Raw genomic sequence first — 12,074 nt, forward strand, 5'->3', positions numbered from 1 at the left:
AGAAAATAATCATACGGATGGGTGGGTCAAAAACTGTTTAGATCATTTAACCTCGAATGAAATTGAACTGTTATGGAATTGCATTTCTGAAATCACATCGGAAATGGGTCAATTAAAATGATGTCAATTAAAAAAATATTATATAGAGTCCAATCTTGGTGGTTCACTTCAGTTTTCCAGCATGAGGTGATCCACGTTTCCCGAAATATGGATCCCATTCCAAGAGAGATTGTGTAGAGCCTTCACTTCAGTTCTTTTTTTTTCGTACCAAGAGGAGAGGGTCCCCAAAGGGTTACCCATGTCCAAAGAGAGAAAGTGTAGAGCGTTCATTTCAGTTTTTTTTTCAAGTTTAGGGGAGGGAGGTCTCAAAATGACACCCCCCATTTTCAAAGAGAGATGGTGTGGAGCGTTCATTTCTGTTTTTTTCCAAAGTTAGGGAGTTTTCAAATGGCTACCCATTTCTGAGAAAGAGAGAGAGAGAGAGCGAGAGAAGGTGTAGAGCGTTCATTTCAGTTTTCCAACATTAGAAGGTCCCAAAATACCTTCTGAATTCAAAGAGAGATCGTGTAGATCGTTCATTTCCAGTTCTCCAAGATCAGAAGAAGAGGGTCCGCTTTTCCCAAAAGGGCTTTCCGTATTCAGAGACAGCGAAATGCAGACTTCAGTTTTCTCCCTCCCCAAGAATAGAGGGTCCCAAAATGGCTTCCCATTTCAAAGAGAGAGGGAGAGGCGTTCATTTCCATTCTCCAAGATAGGGTCGTCTGCTTTTTCCCAAAATGGCTTCCCAATTCAAAGAGAGAGAGAGAGTAAAAGGGTGTGTAGAGCGGTCATGTTCATTCTCCAAGATAGGGTCGTCAGCTTTTTCTCAAAATGGCATCTCCCCATTCAAAAAGAGATCGTAACCAATTTTTTCCAGTTTTTTCCAAGATGGGGGGGGAGAAGAAAACCTAGGATGGAATAACACGACACACAGAGAGAAAGAGAAAAAAAAAAACGCCATCTTGTCATTTTCTGATAGGGTACTGGTGTTCGAATACTTTTGTGACCGACTGTACATGAACTGGAACATTCAGAAGCAGAACTTGCTGAAGCGCGAGTTGATAATCCTCCGCATCGTAACAATCCTTGTTTAATAGCTGACTTCAACCTTTTCCTAACACCTTGTCTGCATACGCACATATCTTCTCGGGTAAGCCAGAGAGATTTTCTTTACTAACGTTCACAACTTCGGGCGGAGGAAGCGGCGGGTAATCCTTCGGATCCATTGCTGACACTAGCACGTGTTAGGCTTAACACCCGCAACGCACACCATAGCACAAAACACGGTCAAAAACGTATTAATCCACAGTAATTAAGACCAGAATTACAGTAGAAGCACACTGAATAACATAAAACACTAATCGAATCCCGAATAATCCACTCTTCATAAGAAAGAAAAAAAAAAAAAAACAAGCTGAACACGGGAGCACGTGAAAACACACCAGTCGAATATCTCCTGGTTAGCTTAGAAACTAAATTTACTAAAATAAAGAAACTAAATTTTCTAAAATAAATAGTAACAAACATTTTTAATAAAGAAAGCCAACTTTCCTTATCATTTCTCCATCAAGGCAAAAGATTCCGAATAATGTGCAAAACCTGATTTTGTTTTCCTTTATTGTTGCTTCTTTAAAGTTATCAGGTTTCGGTTTAACTTATCTTGTATGCATTTCCATTATTTGCAGTTCAATTCTACATAGATAAGACTTTTAATTTTTTTTTCTTGAAGGAGAGTTTATTGAAAGTATAAAATTTCGTTTCTTATTTTATTCGTGATTTTGATGTTATAACTGGATACTTATGGAGCGGTAAATTTTTACGACTTTGCATTATTCACGGAAATATATTCATCAGATTTTTATGAAAATGAATTCTACCGCTTACAAAGACGCATATTCTTCATATAGAAAATTATTTATTCGTGATGTAGTTAAGAAAGCATCAGATGGTAAGTATAATTTCGCACTGCTTTTAAAAATAATACTAATGAACAAAATTACTACATTTTCGTGCTTTACAGAAAAACCGACCAGTTCTGACTCCAGGTTTATAATGAAAGCTCATGTGATGGGTCTTATTATAAGTATGAAAAAATATCAGCAGCGGACTATATTCTGTGGTATGTTATATTTATGTAATAAGTTTAAAGCTATGGAATAACATTTATTTCTCTTAAAATAATTATAATATTTAATATTTTAAGAGGAATAAATGTTAATATATTAATAATTCTCTTAATATTTCCCTGTTTGCTTCAAATTTCATATCAACAAATATTTTGCACCTCTTACTCAATAATAATGGAATACTTTTCCGTTATGCAGTTGGCACACGCTTTGGTAATATTATTGTAATAATATGTGTGTGCGTTTAATTATTCTTTTTTACATGCACATACACACATAGACCCCAGACTGTGATATCATTGTCTCATAGCATGTGTTTAGCTTCTGTTGCACAGGAGCCAAAAAGTGTGGTAGGTTCATAATGAAAAGTACTCTCACTGCGTGCAAATTCTCAATGTGGCAATTGAAAGACTTGAAATATGAAATGGCACTTATGTGTTATCACAGCTACCTTGGTAGAGAGTCATCAGATTTTTGGAATATGCAAAACTCTGGCAACCGTTCTCATAACAATCCTTCAATCAAGCAACATTATGACTTTCGTATGTGTTATTTTTCTTGATTTCCAGGTTCCAACATTTTTTTTTTTTTTATGTATAAATCATGATATTTTTTGCCTAAATTTTAAAGTACGCTCCTGTGGGATTTGTCAGCAGTGGAAGAACCATCAGTAAAATGTATGTAGGAATATAGAAATTTTTCTGCAATATCTGTAAAGGGGAGCAACGATGAGATCTGTTTGATAGATAGCTGGTTTTGCAGAATGAGTTTGCAGTTTTGAAATTCTTTTCTTTTCTTTTTTTTTTTTTTTTTTTTTTTTCTAGTGAGAGCAGATGGCTGTGTATTTGGGAAGAAGAACAGTTTTAAAAATATGACATAAAAGATTTGAAGACAAATTTCTTTATTTAAGTTACTGAAGTATGTTGATAATCTTTATCAATTTGATAAATATTGATAATGGAATCATTTTTAAAGAAGTTGTGAAAACCACCAAATTTGCACCTGATAAGTAGTTTTTATCTTTTCATTTGTCAAAAATGCCAAATGATGACAAGGTGGTTGCGCTAATATGTAAGTACCGATATAACTTTATTATAACCGAACAGAAAATATACTTGCGCATAAAATTAAAGAGAAAATTTTAGCACACGCACACACACATACACCAAAAAAAAAAAAAAAAAAAGAAAAGAAAAGAAAAAGAAACAGCTAAAATACTTATGTTAAAAGAAATGTTGGTTGATCTTTACATTACGGTAACTGGTAGTTTGGCGACATTTTGGAGGCGATAAAGGTTACTACCTGGGACTTTGGTAATAATGTGAGCAGTACTGAGTTCCGATTACGCATTATTTTGTGTGGGGGAAATGAGAGATCATGGGATATGTCATGTGATATTAATGGACGAATTACGGTTCTTTAATCGGAAGAGATCATGGGATATGTCATGTGATTTTAATGGACGAATTACTGTTCTTTAATGGGGAAAAATCTGCGAATTTTGGATTTGGCTTTATTCTGTGTTGTGTGAAATAGTGTTTGTGAATTTTTGGATCCCGTGGCCGTAAGTAAAGTGAATTCGAAATGGGTATTTAGTGGTATTGAAAAGGATAGTAAGAAATGTTTTTTAAGGTTGTGTGAGAGAGAAATAAACATGTTTTATTATGTTATTTATTTTACGTGGTATTTTGCTTTGAAAGATAAGTATGATTTTAAAGATTCTGAAAGAGAATGAAGAAAAGTGTATTCGCCACGTAATGAAGATTCTGAAGGAGATTAGGTAAGTTAGTATTTTTAATTATTTTTATGCATTGTTGGAAATGTAAGGTGGAAAGGAATTTGGTATTATTGGGAAAATTGTTATTAGCAATGATTTAGTTTAAAGTAATTAGGATTGTAAGGTAATTTTTATTAATTGAATGTATGTGCTCGTGTATATTTTAAGTGGTGTTTTTGAATTTAATTATATTTTAATGAAATGATAGTTATTTTGTGAATTTTATACTTGTAGGAATTTGGTGTATGTTTAAGTTGAAATAAATGTGCATGGAAATAATTTAAATATTTGATAATAAATATTTGTAATGCTTCATGTATGAATTCGTTGGTGACGTGTATAATGTAATAGATGATTTAGAGGTAAAAGTTTTTGGATATTTTATTTATTTTATATGTGGAAATGTTCATATTTGTAAAGGGTAAATACTTTTTCGCGATCATGTAATTTCATATATGTTCTTTTTACCGGGTTTAAAGATTGAGAAAATTGTCATGTATTTTCGTGAAATTTTTTTAATTTATGAGATAAAAGCAGTGTACATGGATATAGTGAAGAGTGTGCGCAATGCCATTTTTGTGCAATTCTGGGATGTTTTTTTAAGTAAAAATAAGTCGACGTGTACATGGTTCAGTGATATTTTAATGAAATGATAGTTATTTTGTGAATTTTATGCTTGTAGGAATTTGGTTTACGTTTAAGTTGAAATAAACGTGCATGGAAATAATTTAAATATTTGATACTAAATATTTGTAATGCTTCATGTATGAATTCGTTGGTGACGTGTATAATGTAATAGATGATTTAGAGGTAAAAGTTTTTGGATATTTTATTTATTTTATATGTGGAAATGTTCATATTTGTAAAGGGTAAATACTTTTTCGCGATCAGGTAATTTCATATATGTTCTTTTTACCGGGTTTAAAGATTGAGAAAATTGTCATGTATTTTCGTGAAATTTTTCGAATTTATGAGAAAAAAGCAGTGTACATGGATATAGTGAAGAGTGTGCGCAATGCCATTTTTGTGCAATTCTGGGATGTTTTTTTAAGTAAAAATAAGTCGGCGTGTACATGGTTTATGTGTATGTGTTATTTTGAAAAACGCGTAAGGTGTATGGTATTGTGCACTTTTTCCGAATTTTGCAGTGAATATTTGTCATGATTAAGCAGTTTTGTTTGATAAAATTTCTAGCATAAGTGTAATTCGGCTAGTAGATTGTTGGAAGAAGTGTTCAGTAGATAAGAAGAAAAGAAACATGTCTTTACTTCGGGAAGACAAAATGGCGGCGGGGAAAAAAAAAATAGGGGGTTGCTGTAGGGGAGTTGGTCGCCAAATTTTCGCCAAAAAATCGCCAAGTTACCGTAATGTAAAGATCAACCGAAATGTTTAATCAACAAACCAATAAATATTCAACTTTTTTTTAGTGTTTATTAATATCATTAATGTGTGTTTGTTTCATTAATTATAAAATTTTTATGTGCCATCTTATTAAACTTAAACTCATGGTCTAAAATTTGGAAATTTCCAAAAAATGTGCCTAAGTGCCATCTGCCAGTTTCGTATCTCAGACTTTGCTTTGTACAGAAATTTTACTCTTCATGTTATAATGAGAAAAAAGATTCTGTTTCAAACATAGTTTCTCCAAAATGTTTTAATTTTTCTTGATTCCTTGGTTATTTTTATGAAAATTTCAGTGTTTTGATTGTGCATTTTTTGCTTTAATTCTTGTTTTATTTGCAGTGGACGATGGAACTGGTCAACTTGAATGTGTCTTGTGGCATAATGAATCTGCCTTACTCACTAGGATTAGTGATCTTAAAAAAGCATTAGGTAATAAAGTAATTCTATTTGTCATTTAGTAACCTGACTTTAAAATATTACAATAAATTCAATGTAAGGAAACTGTGGTACTTTTTTCTTATTAGGGCACCGCCACCCACTGAGTGTAAATGTTGGCTAAAATCTGACTAAAGATATAATTAGTAACTTTGCAGTAAACCGTACAGAGCTGAGAAAATTGCGTGTGTGGCCCGCCACAAGTCACTGTTTTGAAGATGTTACGATGTGTGAGACGGCATAGTTTGACATCGCAGGTCAATAATTCATTCCAGTTTGTAGTACAAGAAACATAACTTCACGACCAGCGTCAAAAGATTTTAGCATTCTACACAGTTTCTATCGTCAAAGGCCTCTCAATTTCAGGAAGGATGACAAACCAATTATCTTGTTTTTCCTCTGGTATCATTCCAGATATAATGAATCAGAGGATGTAAAATACAATTGAAAAATTAATGAAGCATGACTAATTCAGTCTGCAGTTTGTTTCCAGCGGAACAACATACCAGAATGCTCTGGAACTCTCGATTACTGAGACTAGCTGTTAGCAAGATCCTTAAATAATGAGGACGGTACCTAATCTACAATAATATGCTTTTCATGTTATTATGCATTGTGTAGGAAATTTTCATAAATTTGTAGTAAATATATTTTACTTTGAAAAATGCAATAGGTATTATGCAATTTCAACCAACGTATTAAACAAACACAGTCAAACGTCTTAAATTTGGACTCATCGGGACTTCGGCGATTCTGGATTATCGATTTTTCCGGATTACAGATCATCAGTTTAAATCTGGTGACAAGGCATGCAGAAATTATAAAATTAAAAATATGAAACCGTAATTTATAAAATAATTTTAATCAAAATTAAAAAAAAAAAAAAAGCGTAATATTTGTTTACTTTATTAAACATTTCTTTCAATGCGTGCATGCGTAAAAGCATACATTACACATAGTCAAAATTAGAAAATTGCAACCAGAAAACTATTTGATGTGTACTCGTGATGTTTATAATGACGAAGAATTTGATTTAAATCATATCAAAGATGGAATACATCGAGATGAAATACTACATTTAGTAAGGAATTAAAAGCTGAATAAAATAAAAAATCTGCCCTGAAGATAAGGATAGGGCTGAGAGATCAACTTCAAGTTCATTGCACGCTGCGACGTTTCCCTCCGCAGCGTGAAATTGATAAACAGATTTCGGAATGGTTAGAGAAACAAAGGATATGCCTTTATCCATTTTTTGCAGCAATTCCACTTTTTGTTTGATGGACATCGAAACATGCTTTCGCTTTGTAGATCCTTTGGCAGCTCTAGCGTCGGAAATTCTATTTGACATAATCGAAAGTTCAAGCTTACTTTTATAAAATTGCTCTAACAGTCTGCAAAAAATAATAAGCCGGATCCAATTCGAATTTTAAGGAACAACGCAATCTGCAACATTAAATGAAATAGATAATTAGCCAATGCCAGTGATTAAAAATTGCAGAGTGCCTATGGTTCAAAACCATGTACCTCCTCATCAGAATTACATAAAAGCGAGCAGAAATAGGAAAATTGCATAAGTAGTAAACTTGATGCTCAATAGAGGGAGCCACAAGGCTTGAGAAAGTTTAGGGATAGCGAAAATTGATAAAACTTAAGAATACATAATTTTTTTGTAAGTTTTTAGATTTTTAATCATTTTTTTTAAATAGATAATTTTAGCTTAGCTTATACCGTCCGTTATGCATTAAATGCGCATGCGTAAACGTATTATGCGCACACGCATATACGCATGTAGAAAAGTATTACGCGCATGCGTAAACACCTATGTGCATGCGTGAATGCATTATGCGTTGATGCATGCGCAGAAAGTTTGTAGCTTTGAGGCCCGGATTAATGACTTTTGACTGTAACAACTTGATTGGTTACTGATCCTTACATGGAGTCATCAGTGCAACTTGCCACCAGTTACCACAGCTTAACAATGGTTAGAGTATATTTAAGGGTACTCCTTGGATTATTGCTAAGTTGTTTCATTTACGGTAACCTGACTAGTTGAATGTTATGGAAACCCTATTCTGATGTAATTGTGTGATTGCAGTGAATTTTACTATGGGAAAAGATTTGTGTGTTGGATGTTAGTGGTTATTTTGTGGTTTACGCGGTAAAATGGCTGAATATAGTAAGATTAATTTGAATTTCTGTACAATTTGGAATGAAAGAGAAAAAGCAATAATTGACTGGTGTGTAAATGAAGGTTTACTTAGTAGCCATTATAAGTGTCCTGTTTCTACGAAAGAAATGCGTATGGTTGAACGTCAGAGGATACTGGCAGTACGTAGGATATTTTTTACTCTTATTTTTATGAATTTATGTGGCAATGCCAGTATGCAGATTCCAGTTCAGATAATTTTAGGAAGTTTTTGGATGCTGTTAAAGAATTTTGTTTGACTGAAGACACAGAAATTTCTAAATAAGTGGTTAATTCCTTTGCGCAGTGCTAAGATGAATTTCCTTTTTTATGTCATTTCATTGTTTGATTTAAAATGTAGTCTATTGAGATTATATATTTTTTGTGTTACTGTAGTGTAGAATTGCCTGCTCCTTTGACCTTTTTAAGTGAAAAATAGATCAGTGTGTACATGGATAAAGTCAAGGGAGTGTGCAATACCAAGTTTATGCAATTCTCTAATGATTTTTTTTAAAGTGAAAATAGGTCGATGTATACATGCATACCAAGTTTGTGCAATCCTTTGACTTGTTATTTTGCTTTGTGTAGCAGTGATTTTAGAGGCAAAAATCACCGCTACACAAAGCCAAAATAACAAGGTAATTGCACAAACTCGGTGTCCATGTATCGCCAATTTTCGCCAAGGGGCACCTGTAAATATATATTTTCTCTTAACAATGTAATATAGTTTCACACACACACCAAAAAAAAAAAAAAAAGAAAAAAAAAAAAAAAAAGGAGACTAAAATATAGGTTTTTTTTTTTTTTTTTTTTTTTTTTTTTTATTAAAAAAACTAAGGCAAGCACAGAATTTGATTAATTTCTAGTTGAATCAATAGAAACCTACCAATATGATCATTACACCATAACTAAATAAATTATTAAGGAAAGGAATGTGTAAACATTCAAATTGGCATATGCTCTGGAAACCTCTCTTTTTGTAGCGTGATCTTTCATGTCAGTACTTGGTGGTGCTGCAGCAGTAAATGTGTCTTGTATTTGCTACTGCTTTAGACATTTTAAATGGGGGATTAAAATGCATCCCTCCTTTAAGTTGATACCTTTGTCTAAGTAGCAGCAACTGTTCGTTGCTTGGCAATTGCTAGATCACACAATTGATACTATTTTTTTTTCTTTTTAAAAACTAATAAAAAGGAAAATTAGTGCATCAAAGTTTATACTTATTGCTCATTCATAATAATATTGTATAGCTATTCATGAAATTAAATATATAGGTTACTAACATTTGGTGCTTTAGTGTACAAATGTGACTGGTATTCATTAACTGACAAGAACTAGAATTATTTTCACTTGTACACAAATTGTTTTATAAAAGAGTTATGCTGTAGAATTCTGTATGAAGTGCCTTAAAATTGCATTCCTTAAACCCTTTGGAACTCACATTTGCAGTGAGTGGTATGCTGCAAAATTACTGTCAATATGACTTACTGCATTTATAATTAGTTAATCACTTCCACAAAATAGCCATTTAATAACAGTCAGAAAGTTGTTTGGTGTTATTTACTAATAATAATAGGTAAAATTAATCTTTTGATTAAATTTATCAAAGATGTTCTAGATTATCATTCAATTTTTTTAGGAAGTTATTCCTCGGAATGTTGCTGTCAGGGACATAAAGAATTGTCCTGGAAGACGCATTCAAATTGGTTTGGCTGGAGAGCAGTGACACATTATGGATTGTTTGAGGGATCTGTGCCACCTTTCAGTAATGCCGTTGGCTTGTGGGTGATACGCAGGGGTGTGAGAAAGGCGAATACCGAAGTTCTCGGCTAGTTCCCGAAAGAGTTCACTGCGAAATTGACTACCACGATCACTGGTGATCTGAGCAGGCACACCGAATCTTGAGATCCAGCCAGCATAAAGAGCAGTGGCAATGGTCTCTGCCCGTGTATCTTTTAATGGATATGCTTCAGGCCAATGAGTATACCTGTCGATGCATGTCAGACAGTAAGACATTCCTCGAGATGATGGAAGAGGTCCAATCAAATCTATATTGATATGAGAAAAATGTTCATCTGGAACTATAAAAGTAGTTAAAGGAGAGCGTACATGATGAGACACTTTAGCCTTTTGGCATTGTAGGCAAGTTTTAGCGAAGTTCGTGACGTACTGTTTCATTCCAGGCCAGACGAATTGATCAGTCACTATTTAACTTCAGCGTTGCTTTAGGTCCAGGAGGGGAAAGGTTATGCAGAGCTGAAAAGACAAGTTTTCTATGACTGTCTGGAACAAAAGGATGGATTTTACCATGTGAAATGTTGCAATACAGTTCTATAGAACTCTCAGGCATTTTTAACGTCTTTAATTGCAGAACTGGATTTTCTTTGTCTAAAAAGGATTGGAGTACAGTGTCACTCTGTTGTGCTTTCGACATAGATTCATAGTTAATAGGAATGACATTAGCAACCATTTCGATGCAAGAAAGAGCATCGGCTGGTCATTTTCTGCACCACTCACATGTTGAATATCAGTAGTGAAGTGGCCGATGAAATTAAGTTGATTAATTTGTTGAGGTGAGAGCTTGTCATACTTTTGGAAAAATGCTTTTGTGAGTGGCTTATGATCTGTAAGTACTTGAAAGTTCGTACCTTCAAGAAGATATGTGAAGTATTTCATAGCGACAAATATTGCCAACGGCTCTCGGTCGTACATACTGTACTTTTGTACTGTATTGCTCAATTTTCTGAAGAAAAATCTTAATGGTCCCCTGTTTGAGCATTGTGTTGTTGGGTGCAAGTGCTTATGGCTTTGTCTGATGCGTCGCACATGAGAGCATTTTTCTTTGTTGGGTCTGGCTGGACTATGTTTGTAGCCTGTGTCAGAAGCTGTTTACATAACTCAAAGGCTGTCGAGCATCCCATTTAAAGGAAGTGTAACTTCAGTAGCATGATTTAAAAATATCTTATAGAAATTAAGAATTCCCAGTTCATTAACAATTTTGGGTTTAGGAAAATCTTGAATAACTTTAATTTTTTCTGGTAAAGGAAGGATTCCATTTTTGTCGATAATGTGACCTGAAAATTTTACGTGTTCTGCAGCAAATGTGCATTTAGAAAGGTTGACAGTCAAATTATGACTTTGTAATCTCTTAATAACTTCTGCAATATGAAGTATATGTTCATCGAGGGATGATGAAGCAATCAAAATATCATCTATATAGACGAAACAGAAATTTAAATTTGACAGAATTTGATTGAGTAATCTTTGCATGGTTTGCCCAGCATTACGTAACCCAAATGTCATGTAGTTGAACTCAAATAATCCGAAAGGAGTAACTATAGCTGTTTTTGGAATGTCCTCTTTATTTATTTGTACCTGGTGATATGTCTTCTTGAGGTCTAATGTTGAAAAAACAGTTTTATTGCTCAAATTAGATGTAAAATCATGTAGATGTCTAATTGGATAATTATCTGGAACAGTGATTGAATTTAATTTACGGTAGTCCTCGCAAAACTGCAAGGACCCATCCGGTTTTTTTACCATGTGGAGAGGACCACTCCAGGAGCTTTTAGAAGGGCTACAAATGCCTTTTTGCATTAAATAAGTGAATTCTGCTTTTGCGGCAGCCAATTTGTCAGGCGCCTAGCCTTAGCTGCTACTGGAGAACCTTTAGTTTCGTTTACGTGCGTAATTCCAAGAGTATTTTTATCCAAAGTCTGTTTTAAAACATCTTGAAACAGAGAATCATATTTTTTAAGTAAATCATTAAACACATGTAACGATTGTAAAACTGTAACTTTGGGTACAGTATCCGGTGATATCTTGCCATCTGACTCAACGCTAGTCATGCTGTCGATTAATTTTTTGGATTTCAAATTAACAATAATGCCATAATTAAAAAGTCTGCCTTGATAAAATAGAGAAAATCTCAAGACACTGCCTAAGCAGAAACAACCGTGAATAATATTATGTTTCAAATGTTCAAAACTTAAAGCAGATAACCAGAATAACGCTTAATGCCTGCAGTTATCAATGTGTAAAAACTGTTATTAGTATGTAATATTCAACCTTGTTACTTTGGAGTCTTCCCTGCCATGATGGTATATAA

General features: G+C 33.7%; 1 protein-coding gene across 6 annotated transcripts in view; it reads left to right on the plus strand.

Annotated features, from left to right (window-relative positions):
• The first annotated feature begins 1,651 nt into the window (after positions 1-1,651).
• Positions 1,652-12,074, plus strand: part of LOC118203119 (CST complex subunit STN1-like) — a 61,624-nt gene continuing 51,201 nt past the window's right edge. For 3 of the 6 annotated variants that reach the window (XR_015040289.1, XM_085813417.1, XM_035375366.2), the window contains exons 1-3: positions 1,652-1,987; positions 2,060-2,158; positions 5,686-5,775. Coding sequence is in view for 5 of the 6 variants with exons in the window: in XM_085813417.1 (XP_085669543.1) it covers positions 1,900-1,987; positions 2,060-2,158; positions 5,686-5,775 (277 nt within the window). In the remaining variant the exon portion in view is untranslated. The remainder of the gene's footprint in view (positions 1,988-2,059; positions 2,159-5,685; positions 5,776-12,074) is intronic. The other 3 variants (XM_035375368.2, XM_035375369.2, XM_035375367.2) reach the window with 3 other exon arrangements.

Source organism: Stegodyphus dumicola, chromosome 3, assembly GCF_044657685.1.
Source record: "Stegodyphus dumicola isolate Sdum_Otavi_A_Nest chromosome 3, ASM4465768v1".
In the NCBI taxonomy this organism is placed as follows: Eukaryota; Metazoa; Arthropoda; class Arachnida; order Araneae; family Eresidae; genus Stegodyphus; species Stegodyphus dumicola.